This window comes from Pleurodeles waltl, chromosome 11 (assembly GCF_031143425.1).
Source record: "Pleurodeles waltl isolate 20211129_DDA chromosome 11, aPleWal1.hap1.20221129, whole genome shotgun sequence".
Lineage (NCBI taxonomy): Eukaryota > Metazoa > Chordata > Amphibia > Caudata > Salamandridae > Pleurodeles > Pleurodeles waltl.
The window spans coordinates 919,384,781-919,404,251 of NC_090450.1; the positions used below are offsets into that span (position 1 = coordinate 919,384,781).

The following is a 19,471-nucleotide window of genomic DNA, read 5'->3' on the forward strand; positions in this document are numbered from 1 at the left end:
AAGATGACCATATGTTAGCCTGACCTGAGACTGAAATGCATCTTTGTACTGCGAAAAGGCAGTTTCACAAATTAAAAGGACTCATTAAAGACAAGGAATTTCGCAATAAAAGTGTTAAATATGAAAGGTCTTTGCAAAAATTCCAAAAAATGTATTTATTCATATGTAGAACTGTTTAATTTTAGTACTACTAGTACATCATACTAAATCAGTGCAATTTTGTTTGTAAGTAATAGTTTTCAAACATGATTTAAGAACCATTCATGCTTCTACCCAACCTGACAATGCCAATAGTGAACTTCATGCCCCACAAATCAAAGGCAAATGTTTTGTGTAGCTGAAGAATGAAACACCTTTGGAGATAGCTATGTCTAAAAATGTAAAAAAGGGGAAATTCCAGCTCCATGGAGAAATTACACTGCTTTCCTCTTTCCTGTAAAAGCTGTCACTTTGAAGTCAGCTAAAAGCAAAATAAACACCAGGCTTCCTAAACCACACAGCTTGACATTTGACCTTGGTCTTTGAATGCCCAGCAAATGTGATGAGATAAGAACAAGATTATTAAGCCTGTTTATTTCAGAAAACAAGTTTGTAGAAGAATACTGTAAACACAGCTTTGGAATGGGGAGGTTTCAGCTCAGCCTGGGGAGCCGAAAGCAAATAAAGCCAGCAAATAAAAAGCCAGAAAATGTGAGTTACAAAACACGAAGCCAATGGCAAGCAACAAACAGAATTTATTCCTGTCAGAAACTTGCCAACATGTCTTTCACATACTAGACCTAGGCTGTGACCTAAATATCGTTATCTTCTGTCGTCTTTGGACATCCAAGTCTGGAGTCACAATGACAAGCCCTATTTACAACAGCTATCGGTGCTCACAGAAATCCAACATCTAAGTCTCCCCACTTGAGAGCCACTTAGTGGGCAGGCTACAGCATTTGCCGATAAATGCAGGTGGCAGCTGAACTCAGTGGCCATAGACTGATCTTTGCCCGTCAAGGTTTAAAGCATTTCTCTTCTCATTGCGGTCACCGCCATCTAGACATGCATGCTGGCATCATTTTACAACTGCACCATTCCTGGTTAAGCAGTGACACAGCAAATAAAAATAAATTTCCTTGCCCTCTGATTGGGCTCTCAGGGTTCGGTGCGTCACGTGGCCCCCCTAGAAGAATTTGTGGGTGTCGTACCTCAGGGATAGCCACAGCCTCTCAATTGTTACATGTGTCCAGTAAGCACCTCTTGTAGTCAGAAATGTAGGACACGTGCAGACAATCCAGCAATCCCAAAAAGAGGACATGTGAGGCAGTATTTGAAAAAAAATCACAATTATGTCCCTCCAGATATTATGCCACATAGGCCCACCAGAAAGTGGCAGAAGACACACTTGGAGGTTAAAAAAACTCTGAATGTCTGGCAAATCACGCACTTGATTCCCATTAGGCATACTGTGCCCCTTTCCATCACCTGTAAGCTCCGCCCGCTGAGCCACGCCCGTCCACCCTCGAAGTAGGTAAAGGAATTCCCGCCTCTTACCAGGATGATGGACAGCTTTCCAAAACGACCCCACTGCGTTTACCGCCGATTCCGGTGGTGCGGTGTTGATGCTCAGAAGCACGAGGACATCTCCACAAAGACGCACTAGTAACAATAACATTGCCAAAGGCACACAAGGTTGCTGGAAACGTTTACCCCATGGCCCATCACATACCCCTAGTGTACAATATAAACGTAGCAGATGCCGCAGTTGAAGCTCACCTTCTGGAAAGGACAAGCCACCCTAACTCTTGGGCTTGGCAAAGATAAAGCAAGGCTGTGCGCTCAGAGATCCCATAGCAGAAAGATCTAGAATCCTTCCTGGAGGTGAATCTGATGATATACTGGAGCGTAATCAGTATCTGACTGTGACGCGCGGGTTTCTATCTTCCTCTCCGGGAGACAAAGAGTAGAAGGTTCTCCCTTTATAAAGCACCTGTAAGCTCCGCCCGCTAAACCACACCCCGTCCACCCTCGAAGTAGGTAAAGGAATTCCCGCCTTTTACCAGGATGATGGACAGCTTTCCAAAACGACCCCAATGCGTTTACCGCCGATTCCGGTGGTGCGTTGTTAATGCTCAGAAGCACGAGGACATCTCCACAAAGACGCACTAGTAACAATAACATTGCCAAAGGCACACAAGGTTGCTGGAGACGTTTACCCCGTGGCCCATCACGTACCCTTAGTGTAGAATATAAACGGGGCGTATAAAACATGCTAGGTAACGCTTACTGACATACTCGTAGAAAATACTCCGGTTGTGTAGGCCACGATGCTCATTTTACAGAAACTAAACCTCAAAGGAAGCACTTACAATCATAATCGTAGCAGGTGCCGCAGTCGAAGCTCAGCTTCTGGAAAGGACAAGCCACCCTGGCTCTTGGGCCTGGCAAGGATGAAGCACGGCTGTGCGCTCAGAGATCCCATAGCAGAGGAAGATCTGGAGTCCTTCCTGGAGGTGAACTGATGGTGTGCTGGAGCGTGGTCTGTGATGCGCGGGTTCTGTCTTCCTCTCCTGGAGACACAGAGTAGAAGGTTCTCCCTTCGTGGAGCACCTGTAAGCTCCGCCCGCTGAGCCACGCCCCGTCCACCCTCGAAGTAGGTAGGGGAATTCCCGCCTCTTGCCAGGATGATGGACAGCTTTCCAAGGCGACCCCACTGCGTTTGCCGCCGACTCGCGTGGTGCGTTGTTGATGCGCAGGGGCGCAAGGACATCTCCGCGGGGACGCACTAGTGGCATTGACATTGCCGGGGGCACACAAGGTTGCTGAAGACGTTTTGCCCCCGTGGCCCATCACGTACCCTAGTGTACAATGTGGACGCGGCAGATGCCGCGGTTGAAGCTCACCTTCTGGAAAGGACGGCCCACCCTGGCTCTTGGGCTTAGCAGGGATGGGGCGGGGCGTGGCTGTGCGCTCAGAGATCCCATGGCGGAGGAGATCTGGAATCCTTCCTGGAGGTGAGCTGATGATGTGCTGGAGCGTGGTCTGTGTCTGACTGGGACGCGCGGGTTCTGTCTTCCTCTGCTGGAGACACAGAGTGGAGGGTTCTCCCTTTGTGGAGCACCTGTGGGCTCCGCCCGCTGGGCCACGCCCCGTCCACCCTCGAGGTAGGTGGGGGAGTTCCCGCCTTTTACCAGGATGATGGATGGACGACTAAGTATTTTTTACCCATGATTCTAATTATGTATTGTATGTGCAGATGTGTGTGTATAGTCATGTGTGTGTGTGTATAAATATATATATATATGTGTATGTATGTGTATATGTTGTATCTGTGCCTGGCATGTTTCTATGAATTTCTGCTCTCTTTTTATCACACTTATCTACTCATCACTCTTATGTCATGTCTCTATCAAACTATCCTCCATTCTCACTCGGACTCATCCCAAATCCCTTCGACCACTTTCATCTCCTAAATATCTCTGCCTAAGCTCATCCCTCCACCCCCACATCTAACTCACCAAACCTCACTCTACCTCTGTGACCTCCCACACAACCCTACTAAATTCTCCTGCATTCATCTCACCCTGCTAATATGCTCTCCCTAACCCTTCCACATCCTCTTTCCCCTCCGCCCCCCTTTTATTCATCTCAAGCCTTTGGATTGAGTAAATGAAGGATAAACTCCCAATTAACACTTCTGGATTTCTTTCCTCCTCCACCCCTCCATTACTCCAGTCAATCTAACTAACAAACTCTCATATCCGCAACTCAAATTAACTCATAATAATACTAAAACTGTACTCCTTATTAAATTATACTAATCCATCACTAATTCTTGTTTGGGTACCGGAGTAGCGTGCTACTCATCGAAAAGCGCTTCGACGCCTCGTCAGGGGTAGTAAGCGCTATATAAATACGATTACAATTACAATTACATACTTCACAGAATCAGAGAAGCCAAGAGATGCTTCTTTAAAATAAGGGATTTCTCCTCTAAAATAGGCTCCATTTACTGCATACATCAAATCTTATAATTTATTTGAATTTTGAACCTTCCAATCCTGGCATCATGTATATTCACTGGCTTCATGACTCAATTTTGCAGGGCAGAGGACAGTTATTAAGAGGTCTGTTTGTTGCTTCTTTGATGGGCATCTACCTTGTAGGCAATACCAAGTACAAAAGGGAAGTAAGGGGAGCCTATTTTCTCATGTGGGGAAGATGTCATAGCTTGGCAGGATGTGAATGCCTACCATAAAGGCACTGCAGCACTGAAGATGAGACCATGGAGGGTACCACGAAGGTTGTTACATCAACCGAAAACACAAAATACAACCAGAAGAACCATCATTTTGTGCAGCATTCCCAGTGCACTTATTTTCCGAGCATCAATAAACATGTGAAACATGCCATGAACAGCACATAGTACATACATTAGGTAGAAAGTAAAAGCCCAATAATAACGTACTGAAAAGAGTTTAAATACAGGGGCAGGTAGGCCGCCTCCTTCTCCTCACGGATGCAGATAAAAAGGCCTGTGCATCTGAACTGGAATCTTCACCCCCAGCTATCAGTTTGCTCATAGCCTGCTATACAAGGGCAGCAGCCACATCCAACTATTGATGAACTAAACTTTATGTGCAGCCCACAATCGGCACAGCCTAGTGCTCTGCCTATTAATGTCACTAACATCTTAGCACTCCGTTAGTGAGTTCACACAATGTCGAGTACATAGAGAGTTAAGCACAGGACAGTCTAAAAAGTAGGATGGGGCAGGGCAATGGAGATTCCATCACTGCAACACTCTGTGGGCCTCAGGCACAAAGATTCCATTTAAGAAATCATAATTTCATCAAATAACGTTTCCCAATTTATGATTACTTAAATGGATTGTATAAAATCAATTTATTAGAAGTGGTTGCAATTTGCACACCAACTTCTAACGAATTCCTTGGTATTTTGCGAACAACCTATATTTTATTAGGTTGGTTTTCAATATACTGAGCCATATAGGCCCTCATTATGACATTGGCAGTAAATCCCACTTACTGCCACGCTGATGGCCGCCAACATACCCGCCGCGGCAGCGGATATCCGTTCACCATCTTATGACACACACACCAATCCGACAGAATTCAGCCACACACACAAATCCACCAGCGCAAAGGTCAGTGCTAAAGTGGCGGTATCGAAACCCACACTGTTACGCCAACAGAACTACGGTCACCACATTATGACCCACTAATCACCATGGCGGACATTCAATGGCGGTAAACCATTGGCGGTACATACCGTCACGCTCACAATGGACACCCACAGACAAAACAAAACACCACATTGGACAATTCAAACAACACACACTTGACACCCATACACACACCACACACACCCACACCACTATAAAACACACACACACATTACCCACAACTACAAAGCATTTCCAATAGAGAGACACCAAGACCACTGACACAACCAGAGCCACACACTACTCACACCTATACACCACTCATGCACTCCACTTCTGATGAATACAACTATCAGTGGATTCCTCACCTTATGAATTTTCCCATGCACCAGCATCCAATGGAAAATCTTCTTCCCAGCTCTCCACGTCGACGAGGACGTCACAATTGCACGGCTCCACGCAACTCCGACTGACGTCACCATGCCAATAAGAGGTCCTCGCCGGCGTACTGACGTCAGTTCCCTTTTTTCCGTGCCTTCGACGCTAAAGGATTTCTCCTAGCTCTCACTACTGTTGAAGGTGTACCATCTTGTTACTAGTTACATCCTGTTTCGGGTTACAATGTCTCCTCCTAAGAAGTCGGGATTTAAGCCATGTCGAGAGTGCGTGGTCGCATGTCGGTTACTGACCCTCATAATGATTGCATTTGGTGTTTGAGCTCCGATCTTCCGTTGCCTGCTGCAGAGGTCAAAACAAATATTCTGACTGAGGTCCTGCACCCTTCTTCTACTTCGGCGGATCCATTGCTTCCATTTAATGATGCTCTTACTAGCCTATCATAAAGCTATGGAGGAAGCCTGTGTCATCACCTGCTGTCAGTAGGTCTGTGGCAAGGAGGTACAGAGTGGCGCCTGGGGATCCGGGGTTCTTATCAAAACATCCTACCCCGGAGAGTCTGGTTGTTCAGGCCTCTTGTTTCACACGGTCTGCACCAGGCTCCTTCCCTGTGATTCCGTCAGACAGGGAATCCAAAAGGATGGAGCAGTCGGCGAAGAAAACTTTTTCTCCTTGCAGTATGGCACTCAAGGCAGCAAATGCTACCTGTGTTCTCAGCAGATACGTGCACGCCCTGATGGATTCAGCTAGGGCTATGGTTCCTGACTTGCCGCAGGAGGTGCAGGGACAATTTGGAGAGCTTCTATTGGATGCTCAGGCTGCAGCAAAACAGATAATACAGTCTGGCCTGGATTCCACAGACTCGGTGGCCAGGGTGATGGGTACCTCTATTGCTACCAGGAGGCATGCATGGTTGAAGTCCTCTGGTTCTTCCTCTGATGTACAGACGGCTCTCTTGGACTTGCCCTTTGATGGGGAAAAACTTTTTGGTGATAAAGCTGACTCTGCCCTAGAGCGCTTTAAAGACAGTCAGGCCACAGCAAAGTCTTTGGGTCTCCAAGCCTCCTCTACTACCACTTTCAGGTCCTTTCAGAGGTTCAGGGGGTTTGGACGGGGAGCCGTTTACAGTGGGAGACCCCAGTCCACAGTCCAACAGCCTGCCATCCTCCCTTATAGTTCCTTTAGGGGGCGAGGGAGGGTTCGGACAAAAGGGGCCACCCATCAGCATCCTGCATCTTCCTCTTCATCTGGAGGACAACAACAAGGGAAGCAGCCCTAGTTTTCTGCCCATTTTCAACCACACTTCTCCTGTAGGTGGAAGATTACGTCTTTTTCTCCACGAATGGGAGTTAATTACTTAAGACTCCTGGGTTCTGAACATTGTGAGGAAATGATATGCTCTCCCTTTTCAGGAGTTTTCCCCTCCCATCCCTCCCCGTCCCTCGTTATGTTCAGAAGACCATCTCCTGTTGTTGCAGCAGGAGGTTCATATCCTGTTGTCAAAAGGTACGGTGGAGTTGGTTTCAGAGCAGGAAAGGGGTCAGAGTTGTTATTCAAGATACTTCCTGATTCCCAAGAAGGACTGTCGTTTGAAACCAATCCTAGACCTGAGGATTTTGAATTGGTTCCTCAAACAGGAAAAATTCAAGATGCTGACACTAGCACAGGTACTTCTGGCGTTGAACAGAGAGGACGCTTATTTTCATATCCCTATACTCAAGTCGCACAGGAAGTATCTCCGGTTTGTGGTGGGGTCGCAACACTACCAGTTAGCGGTCCTTCCATTTGGTCTTACTTCAGCACCTTGAGTCTTCACGAAGGTGATGGCAGTGGTGGCAGCAAGTCGCAGAAGGAAAGGGATATCGGTATTCCCTTACCTGGACGATTGGTTGATCAAAGCCAAGTCTCCAGAGCTTGTGTTGCATCGCTTGCAGATGACAACTCAGTTGTTGTTCAGTCTGGGTTTTACGATAAATGTACCCAAGTCTCACCTGGAGCCCTCTCAGCGCCTCCTGTTCATAAGGGCAGTACTGGATACTACATTGAATCGGGCCTATCCTCCGCCTTAGCGGATTCAGGACATCCAGGCATTGATTCCAATGTTTCAAAATGGAGCGGTTGTTCCAGTCCTCGAGGTCCTACATCTGCTCGGTCTGTTCTCTTCTTGCATTCTGTTGGTCACTCATGCACGTTGGCACATGAGGGCTCTCCAATGGTGCCTCCGCAAGCAGTGGTTTCAACACAAAGGGGATCTCGGAGTCGATAACTATCTCCAGAGACGCTGCAGTGGATCAACGATGGTGGGCTGTGGACAGCAAGCTTTCTCAAGGAAGGCCGTTTTCACTGCCACCTCCAGTGGCCACGGTCGTGACGGATGCTTCCACTCTAGGGCAGGGAGTTCATCTGGGGGACTTGGAGATCAAGGGTCGTTGGTCTCCAGTGGAACAGACTTTTCATATCAATCTGTTAGAATTGCGGGCGATACGTCTGGCTCTCAAGGCCTTCCTCCCGTCACTTCGCGGTCAGTCAGTTCAGGTCCTGGCGGACAACACTACCGCAATGCGGTATATAAACAAGCAGGGAGGAGTAGGGTTGTATCTTCTCTTCTTCTCAACAGAGAAGCTCTGTGACTCTGTTCCTGGCTTCGGGACCATCGGATTTGCTTGGTAGCGAATCATCTGGCCGGAGTGCTCAACGTACGTGCACAAACTCTCAGTCAACATTTTTCGGTCGATCAAGAGTGGCGTCTCCATCCGGATCTGGTCCTGCACATCTTTCAGATGTGGAATTTTCCAAGGATAGATCTGTTTGCCACTTTGGAGAACGCACACTGCCCGTCATTCTGCAGCCTCCAGTATCTGATGCAAGGAGCTTTGGGGGATGCGTTTCAGATCTCTTGGTGCAACCAGCTGCTTTATGCATTTCCCCCCACACCCTTGATTCCTCGGGTTCTGAGGAAGATTCGCCAAGATCGGGCTCAGATCATTTTAATAGCCCCGGATTGGCCAAGAAGGGTGTGGTACACGGACCTTCTCCAACTCTCGCTGTGCCCTCCGCTCCGTCTCCCTCTCAGGGCAGACCTCCTCTCGCAGTCGCAGGGGCAGGTTCTACACCCCCACCTCCAGAGCCTGCACCTTCATGCCTGGAGATTGAACGGGGCAACCTGAGTTCTTTTTCTCTCCCACCAGATATAGTGGAAGTTATTCTGTCGGCCAGGCGACACTCCACTAAGACCGTTTATGCCGGCAGGTGGGCACAATTCATGGCTTGGTGTGGGGAGAAGCAAATTGATCCTTTGAGGACGCACCTCTCCGATAACCTGCTAGATTTAGCATAGAAGGGTTGTGCAGTTGCTACTGTTAAGGGCTATTTGGCGGCACAGTCAGCCTTTCTTTGCCTCCCGGATCAGCCCTCCTTGTTTAAATAGCCTATTGTTATTAGATTCTTAAAAGGCTTAACTAATAGGTTTCCTCCCATTCCTTTAATCTCGTTTTGACTTTTTTAATGGGGTCACCGTTTGAACCCATGCATTCTTGCCCGCTAAGGTTTCTAGTACTTAAGATGTTTTTTCTGATAGCTATAACCTAGGCTAGGCGTGTTGGTGAGCTTCAGGCTCTTTCTGTTAAACCCCCCTTTACCTTATTTTTTCCGGATAAAGTGGTGCTGAAAACCAGGGCGGCTTTCCTACCAAAAGTTGTCACTCCTTTTCATATGGGGCAAACCAGTACCCTTCCATCTTTCTACCCTCCTCCTCACCCCTCGAAGGAGGAAGAGAGGCTTCACTGTTTGGACCCCAAAAGGACTCTCAGTTTTTATATTGAGAGGACAAAAGACTTTTGCCTGGAGGACCAGCTGTTCGTGGGGTATATTGGACAGAGGAAGGGCAGAGCAGTCCTGAAAAGAACAATCTCCAGGTGGGTCATTCTCTGTATCAAGGTTTGCTACTCGTTGGCAAAGAAAATTCTCCCTGAGGGTGTTTGAGGCCATTCCGCCAGGGCTAAGTCTGCCACTTCGGCCCTGGCGAGGGGGGTTCCGATGTTGGATATTTGCAAGGCAGCAACTTGGGTGTCCCTCCACACCTTCGAGAAGCATTATTACCTGGACTCGGAGGTTAGGAGGGACGGCAATTTTGCACGATCTGTATTGCAGGATTACTTGGTGTAACTAGTCAGGCACCCACCTCTGAGTGTGGTACTGCTTTGGGACTCTATTCATAAGGTGAGGAATCCACAGGTAGTTGTATCCATCAAAAGAACAAGTTACTTACCTTTGGTAACGCTTTTTCTGGTGGATCCAGTAGCTACCTGTGGATTCCTCACAGTCCCACCCACCTCCCCATTGCCTGTCTGGCTAAACGAAGATGTTTGTTTTACAAGTGTATATAAATTTTGGTATATATGTGTATATATAAATGATGGTTTTGATTCTATTGCATCATTGTGGTTTTATATATACATATGTATTCATTGGAGCTATTGTGAGGTCGGTTTTCACCTGTTCGCCTCTAAGGCACGTAAAAAATGGTTGAAACTGACGTCAGCACGCCGGCGAGGACCTCTTATTGGCACGGTGACGTCAGACGGAGTCGCGTGGAGCCGTGCAATTGTGATGTCCTCATCGACGTGGAGAGCTGGGAAGAAGATTTTCTGTCGGATACTGGCGCATGGGAGAATTCATAAGGTGAGGAATCCACAGGTAGCTATTGTATCCACCAGAAAAAGCGTTACTGAAGGTAAGTAACTTGTTCATCACACACCCCAAAACATTTCCCAACACACCCTCACCAACACACCTCACATAGCACCCATGGCACCACAAAGACACCCCAGTTTCACAGAGGAGGGGCTAAGGGTATTACTGCTACCTTATCACCGACCCTCAGTGTCCTAATGAGGGCCATAGTGTGTTACAATTTGACCTAACTCATTAATATGCATGAGGTAGGTCGTACATTGATACCCACTGCAGTTGTCTGCAATGAATACCACCATGTATGTGATTGCTTTTTAATAAAGCAAACTTTTTTTTAAAACAAATGCAGTCCATTTCCTTGAGAGGAAAATAGGATCTGTTTAAAATAAATATACAAACGCCTGGATGTCCAACTCAGAGTTGCCGCCCTCAGCCACTTGGTCACCGCCAGAATCTTCGTCAGTGGCCCACACAGCTTTTTTCTGCTCAGAAGTGAGTTTCACCTGGCTGTGATTGTGTTTCCTTATAAGAGTCTCCTGGTAGTCGCCCAGGGGCCCCAGGCAGGTCAAACTGTGTGGTATGATCTCCACCTCTCAGGATCTGACAGGTCTGGTGAATCCCAAGAGCAAGAAGCAGGGACGGGACATCCACTCTGGCAGATCCTGGGAAGGTCGGGATGAGGTCTTCAGTCAGGGCCTGGTTCTGGTCCCCCAGGTGTGCGTGGTGCTGCTGCAGTTGTGCTGGATGATGAGGAGGTACAGTGATGTGAAGTTAGGCAAGTGGAAATTCATAATGGTCCCACCACTCTCTGGGGTATTGGAGGGAGGGGTGGGGGGCGTGAACAGGCCGGGTCGATCCAATTGTGTTATAAAGTCTTCATTGTGTCAGATCTGTCAGCATATTTGAGCCATGCCGCCCCTAACGATCAGGGTAGGGTAATTACCAACAAGTCCCGTGCCCTGGCAGACTAGCCGGGTAAATCATTCAGAAGGGTGCGCTCCTCCTGCAGGAGCCCCAGGCGTGTCTTTGATCCTCTCAGGCCCTTTGCACAAACGCCAGATGAAACTCTCTCCCAGCCCCACGGGCTAAGTTAAGTGTCTTTGCGGTTGTGCCTTCCGCGGTCAGAGGCACAGCCTGGAAGCGGTAGCCTCACCCCCAAAAATCAGCAGTAATACCTCCGCAGTCCGCCTCTCCCAGTTACCGCCCGGGGAGGCCAATGTTAATGTGCTTCGCTGGTGCAGGCGCTTCAGCGCCGCCATCCGTCTCTGCCCAGCGCCTGGGACGTAACAAGGGCCCCCGCAGCCCCCACGGCGCATGGGCCCCCGAGCTCCAGGGGGCCCCCTAGCACAGTACACTGCGATCGGGTGGCAGCCCCGTGACTGGATCAAGGGGGAAGGGGGACCTCTACACATACTAGCAGGGGGGGGGGGGGTGGGGGGGCACTTTACGTTTTGTTACGCCACTGCCCAGCACGGGCGGTCTCCAAGAGCTTCCAGGCCACCGAATGCAGCAAGCATCGCGGGCTGCTGGTGTCTTCACTGATCCTCCATTCTCCAACAAAAACTATTGGGTTCTGGGCCGGTGCCCCAAATCATGGACAGCAACCGTGCCCTCAGGTTGGGCAGTTCAGCAGCGTTTTGGGCGGATCGCCTTCGGATTACCGTCTCAGCCAGCATAGCCTTCTCAAAAGGCTGCCATTTTGCGACCAGGCTCTCCGGTGCCCCACGGTATAACACGATTTTGGATTCTGTATTAATAGCTGATAATATTGTTTTTATAGTGTAATGCTTTAAATTACAATAAACATTTTTGACTTTACTTTTTGAACTTGGGTCATGCTCGAGCCGTGGTAGGGTCGATATATTGTCAAATAAAACAGACGAGGCTGGCTTAATCAATACCACACTTGCTTAGTAATGTTGAATATTTTGGTCTAGGAACTTTGGGTCATATAACTAAAACCTTCATGAATCCTTAGTTTCGGTTGAAGTTACAAGGAGATATGGTCTCCTGATGGACTTGATTGTAGTGTGCATCAATACTCTGCGACAAGTGAGCATTTGTGTTGTGCCCTGGAAGTAGGCATTTTGCATGTGGAACGTTCGGAAGCACTACTAGTAGATGCTGCTTTGGACAAGGATTAAGAATCTGCTTTTATATATCATGGGTTTAGCTGCATTTATCACAATGTCCATTGCATCTCTCTATACTTTACAGAAAAAAAGTATTTATGATGGAAGATGGATTTGGGTGTTTCTAAAGTAAACTCCTTATCCGAAGTTCAAACTCGAATTGTTCACTGAACATGGTATTAAAGACTCTCCCCAAAAACTATATTATAAGTTTATTTTTAAGTGGTGTTCTTCATGGTTATCTGTAAATACTGTAGACTGTGCATGCTATTTCTTAGGAGCCTAGATTTTAGGGCACTACTTTGATGACAAGTTTTTTTGTGAAAACAAATTTTGAATAGGTTATTTTATTTCAGGTATTATTTTTGTAAGCCACCCTCCCACACATTCATCAGCAGGGTGTGGTCATTTTCTAGAAAACGAGTGGCCAAATAAAGTGTGAGTTTGTTTGAAATTTATTACGACGTGGTTGTCTTTCACTTTCACTTTCACTTTCTCTCTTCCAGGTCTTGGAACTCTGTGCCAATGAAATTGACAGCTTGTCGGGTCTGTGTTGTAAGCCTCCAAATAAAATACAGCACTTAGGGCTTGGATATAACCGACTTTTCTGCCCATCAGAAAGCAAGTATCTTACTGGACATTACTGGTAAATTGTTTTATTTACTGTTAATGACCCCTGTGAATCCTAATTACATTATGTGAATTGCAAATTCAGGTTTTACAGAAATTGTCATGACTTTGCAAATACAAAGGACCTCATTACGACTTTGGTGGTCCTAAAAGCGGACCGCCATAGCCGTGGGGAGGACGTCACCATCATACCAGTGGTGTCTACCCCCCCCGAGCATATTACAATGTTCTCGCCAGGCTGACCAGCTGGAACATTGTAATACGCATTCCCGCCGGGCTGACTGGCAGGAACATTTCTAGGATATTGGCGTCGGCTCATTTAAGGGAGCCAAGGCCTCAATATCCGAAGATTGTATCATGTGATGGACGCAGCTGCAGGGAGGTTCTCACGAGTGGGATGTCTCTCATTAGATCTACGCCAAGCTTTTGACTCCTTAAATTGGGACTACATGTTAATGGTCCTGGAGAAGTTCCGGGCCCCTCTGGCCTATATACAGCGGATACACCTCTTGTATGCGGCACTGACCGCTAGAGCGCGCACAGGGCAATATATTTCAGATTCCTACAGCGTGTATAGGGGTACTAGACAGGGCTGTCCTTTATCCCCTTTGCTGTTTGTCCTAGCGATAGAACCCCTAACGCAGATGTTGAGACAAGATGGTAGATCATGGGGAATTGACATAGAAAATACGAAACATGTAGTTTCACTATATGCCTACCACATTATATTATATATAAAAGATCTCGGACAAAACCCTGCTACAGTTGTGCGTATATTCCAGAAGTTCACACCATTGTCCGGATTGGCCATAAACTTTGATAAATCTATAGCATTCTCCTTCTATGGATTGGATAGAGGTACTACAATACCATTTGGTGATCGGCAGTTACAAGTGGTGGCAGATACATTCCGGTACCTTGGTATCCAGGTGTATCGTACCCCGACAGATCTACTAGAGGGTAACTTAAAAAGAGCCATGACCGCACTTAAGCCGCAGATCCAGTTCTGGATAACATTACCAATTTAGATCGCAGGTAGACTAGCATTGGCCAAGATGGTAATGCTGCCCCGCCTCTTATACTAGTTTACAAACTTACTGGTGAAGGTACCAGAAACTTACTGCAAAGCACTTCACTGTATGTTACTGGAACTTATATGGGGGAAAGGGAGGCTTCGAATAAGCTTGGCCAAGCTACAGATGCCTGTGGACCAAGGAGGCATGGGTGCACCAGACTTTAAGGCCTACTGTGTGGCAAGTCAACTTCAATGGCTGGCGTACTGGCTGGTCGGCTGAAATTTGCAAGAAATAGAATTTAACGAACATATGCTGGATAGAGGCAACATACATTCTTTGTTATGCCCCGGAGCCCCAACCCCAGAGCACACCCTACTTTTATTAAAAATAGCCCTGCAATATTGGAAATTGTCGCTCCGATACACATCTAATGCAATCCCTTACTCTCCTAATATACCGCTGTTGGGCCTACCAGTAAATGTGGGCATTTTAACCTGCACACAACTACAAAGCTGGACACAGGGGGGCATAGACACCGTTGGTTCACTGTTTAAAGACCAACGCTTGCTTACACATGCCGATTATATGCATGAACATACCCTGTCATCATCGCACTTCCTCCTACACGCTAATATCACACATTATGTTAAAAAGTACTGGGCCCCGGATAGCATAGAACCTCCCACGCATGCCCTTGTACATACTATACACGTTATAGGTCAAGGTAAACACTTGATAAAATGGCTCTACAAGGGACTGAGAACCCACTTGTCACAGCCCCTGACGGCGCTCAAAATTAAATGGGAAACAGACATAGAGAGAGAGCTATCTGATGAGGAATGGGCTACCATACTAAAATATCCTAATCAAATATCACATAATACGAGATTTAAGTTTACCCAATATGCCATACTACACAGAGCGTATCTCACTCCACACAAGTTACATATACTATATCCAGAAGTGGCTTCGGCATGTCCCAGATGCAAGATGGAAGAAGCAGGGCTCTTACATATGCTTTGGAGCTGTCCAGGCATAACCGAATACTGGATGAGAATAACCACATTATTTAACAAACTAGCAGGAAACGCCATATGCTGTACAGTAGAAGTGTGTATGCTTGGTATGCTCCTGCGCTCCAAAAGAAGGAAAGTGTTTCCAAGACTGATAAACCTAGCACTTATACTAGCAAAGCATCTGCTGAGAAGACGCTGGAAAGCCACAATAGCACCCACAGTGACACAATGGAGTACAGAGGTGACAGAATGGGGAAAAGCGGAAGGTGCCGCCCTTAGACAGGAGGAGAGTGCCGGAGTTAGAAGTTTTCCCATAGCCCAAGAATGGGATGAGCTGGTAGACACCTTTGCGACACTGAGTAAAGAAAATAGTCAAGATGACGAATGCCACTAAATCATCAAAAACTGAAATGACCTTTAAATAATAGATCACCTAACATATACAATAGAAATGGCTAAATCTCCCAATAGTATAGATGTTGTGCATGCAAGGAGGCAAATACAGAAGGTGATAACGCATGGTATAGAAGCAGAAGGCCCCTACAACATATAGCGAAGATGTCTAGTTAGTAGTAAAAGTTGATTAGTAATGTTAAATGTTCAGAAATCACACAGACGTAAAGATTACAATTGGTGTCAGGAGATTATATAACGTGTTAGCTAACAATAATGCACATCTACGAAACGTATGACACCAATGCTAATGTATAACAATATGTGTTGTATTTTATCACAAATGCTATTGGATTAATGCTAACGAATAGTACTGTATGACGTGCCTTGAAAACAATAAAATATGTTATAAAAAAAAGAGAGCTAAGGCCAATATCCTAGCACTCCAGCACTATTGGAATGCGTACTGTCTGCAAAGCAAATATTGTGCATTCTGAGGGTGCTGGGCAGGGGGGCCCCCTGAGGCCCCAAGCACTGGTTTTCTGCCATCCTTTTCATGGTGGGGTGTCCGCCATGAAAAGGCTGGCGGAAAGCGGGTTTGTAGTTACCCAGGCAGCGCTGAGTTCAGCGCCGCCCTCGCTAAGTACAACCCCGACCGCTCTCGCCACGTCGGGAATGATGTTCCTGGCTTGGAAGGTGGTCTTCAGATGGTGTCAAAGTCGTAATTTGGCAGTTGGACCACCTGGAGTGCGGCGGTCCGACCGCCACCGTGAGGCTCCCAGTCCTAGTCTTTTGAGCATCCATCCCTATGACTGGAAAACATCATACCTCCTAGTTTGATTATTTTTTAAGATAAATTCAGGTAAAAGAAAAAAGGTGTGAACATGCAAGGAACCTTTTATACTATAATATTCATATTAAATAGCAATAGTAAAATACCAGGGGAATATACTGGTGCATCTCTTCAATCTTTATCCGCAGTGTTATTCACATATTGTGTGCAAATTTAGATACTGGCAGAATTTCCACGCTTCCTGTCATTTGTAAAGGAATAGTAATATCAAAAATATTAGTCAGTAACTGGTCGTTCCGTTCTATTTATGACCATCACCTTAAGGATGATAATTAGTTGAGATGTCAAATCCAAATCTGAAACTCCGATTCATGGTCTAATTTTACAACTGTAGGCAACCACAGCACCCTAAGTGTATTAGGCTTTGGATGACTGAAGTGCTCTATGCAAATTCTGCACAGATACAATATGGAACATCTTTGATAAAGAATATATTATCCTTCATTTTACTATGAGTCTTCAATAGGGTGGTCATTGTCTTGCAGAGTCAATTGGAATGGTCGACCAAGGACACAGCAGTACTCAAAGCACACAGAGTAATCAGGAAACTGCTTGGTGATGATCTGAAATTTCACAGCCAAGAGCTTAATCTTCCACAACTAACTTCGTACCTATCCAACATGCTTATTGTTTCATTACTTCCAGTGTTTTATTAAATACCTAGATGACCTGATACAGGTTGCCCATGATACCACAGATGATGCAGTTGTTGCTGTAGTACATCAGAGATCCAGAATACAACTTAAAACAATAATTGCTCATCATATTTCTACAAAGATTGATGTCTTTCGTAGTCTGAGTACCAACATATTTTTTTAATCTAATTTGAACAATTTTCTCTTATAAGTAGAAGACGATAGCTTCCCTGTGAGTATTGGGCATTGCATGTATCTTCAGCATCTAGTTTTTTTTTAATTATATTTTTATTGAGCAGATATGATATGCATTGGCCAAAGCACAGAGCCAGATTTGCTTTAAACACTCCCAAACATTCCAAAACTACGATCAGATTTTACCATTGACAAATTATTTCCGCGCAACGTATATTTATGACGAAACTAATGCATCTCATAATCCCAGAATTGAGTAAAGTGAATACGTGAATGTAGAACCAGAATGCTATGAGCACTCCAGAACATTCCAAAAACTCTGGTCAGATTTTAGCATTAACAAATTACTTCAGTGCAATGTATATTTTTAACAATAAAAAATGCATCTCGTAATCCCAGAATTGAGTAAAGTGAATAAGTGCTAAAGTGAACTCGTACATATACAAGAAATTACATAAAATGCGTGAGTGTTCGAACGGCTGGTACTAAAATGCTACTATCCTACAAATAGCATAAACCTAATGGCATTGAAACAGTAGGAAGGTACTACTCGGAATCCAACATTAAGTAAAATGAGTAAATACTAAAGTGAGCATGTGCTTATGTAAACAAATACTTGAATAGATAATAAACAGGTACTAAAATGCCAAGAACATAGACCTACTGACACCAAAGCCAGAGGATCCCAGAGACTCTCCAAGCCTTACCAAACAAAACAAGTTGCTTAGTGATTCTGAAATCTAGAAAGATTACGTAACCACTACAGGACCCGAAGGATTCTATCTCTACGCTACTAAAGTGAGCCTGTGCTAAAGTGGGGACAGAATGAAAAGAAAAAAACTATAAGACTTTAAATATTGCTGTTCCCATACCGCTCCAGTATCCCGAATTTAAAAAATACTGCCTGCAGAGATTATAAAAAATGGAAGGGGTGCCATATAGACAGAAATCCCTTCAGACTCCTCACCCTCCTGGCAAGTGCCTCCTCAAATTTTCTTGTTTTACACCTTTTTTTGAACCAGTCTTCATAGAGGGGGATGCGGTCTGTATGTCAAAATTGTAGAATCAACGAGGGGACTGCTGAAAATGCAATTGACAATTTTTTTTGTACCAGTGTACTTGCTTGGCAGCCCTGAATCGATGCATCATTTTATCAAAGGTTGCTTCCTCGACCAATGATATGATCAGGAAATCTAAAAGAGCTGCCTCATAGTACGTCTGCATATGAGGGAGGGCCAACCCACCCAGTGCAGTCTCAAGCTGAAGTAATGAATACTTCACCCTGGGTGTTTTACGACTCTACATTAAGGACCTGATTACGACCGTGGTGGAGGGGATTACTCCATAACAAACGTGACGGATGTCCCACCCGCCGAATTACAAGTTCCATTATATCCTGGAACTTGTAGTACGGTGAATATGTTCTCCCCTCTACCACGGTCGTAATCAGGCCCTAGCTGTTGAAACATAGTATCCAAATCACTAAAATATCTCCTATTAATTTTAATGGGAATATTAGAAAATAAAAACTGTGATAGTGGGAGAATAGACATTTTGATAAGGGCCACCCTGCCTATCAAGGTCAATGGGAGAAGTGTCCATCAATGTAAAAGGCCCTTTATTTTATGAAGCATATGGACATAGTTTAATTGAAACAACTGAGTGAAGTTGTTAGTCACATAAATCTCAAGGTAACAGATGGGGGTTTGAGACTGAGTTTTTTGCTGGAGTGAAGAAGGAAGACTGCTAATGGAGGAATTAAAAAGAAGCAGCTCTGTTTTTTGTGAATTAATTTTACAACCTCTGATTTCTTGAAACTGTTCCAATACATCCAAAGCTCTCTGGACATTCGCATTGCCAGACTTCAAATAAAGAATAACACTATCAGCGAACATTTTTAATTTTGGCATTCCGGCAATAAGTGCCTCAATAGACAAATTGGCCCTGAACCTGACTGTGAGAAGTCCCAGAAAACAAAGTAAATAAAATAGGGGAAAGGGGACATCCCTGCCGAGTCACGCTATTAATATCAACTGAGAATTAATCATTACCTTAGCGTGGGCAGCTTGGAATAGTTGCGTGAGCATATTAATAACTTGAAGCAGAAAGCCAAATTTCCCAAGAGAGAAAAAAAGAGCATGTCAATTCACCAGATCAAAGGCTTTCTCAGCATCGATCACTATGACCATCGCTTTAACATGATTAGCTGGGAAATCGTCTAATGATTGAACTAAACAAAAAACTATGTTTGCAGCCATCAGCCGGCCAGCCACAAAATCAGTCTGATCCCTTTAGATCAGAGCTTGAGCCAAGAGGATAATACGAATAGCCCATACCTTCAGAAAT

The 19,471-nt window shown here is 45.5% G+C and overlaps 1 protein-coding gene across 2 annotated transcripts in view; it reads left to right on the forward strand.

Moving 5' to 3' along the window:
* Window positions 1-19,471, forward strand: part of LRRC43 (leucine rich repeat containing 43) — a 227,860-nt gene that overhangs the window by 53,370 nt on the left and 155,019 nt on the right. For both annotated transcript variants that reach the window (XM_069214927.1, XM_069214928.1), the window contains exon 4: window positions 12,894-13,033. In XM_069214927.1, coding sequence (XP_069071028.1) covers window positions 12,894-13,033 — 140 coding nt within the window. The remainder of the gene's footprint in view (window positions 1-12,893; window positions 13,034-19,471) is intronic.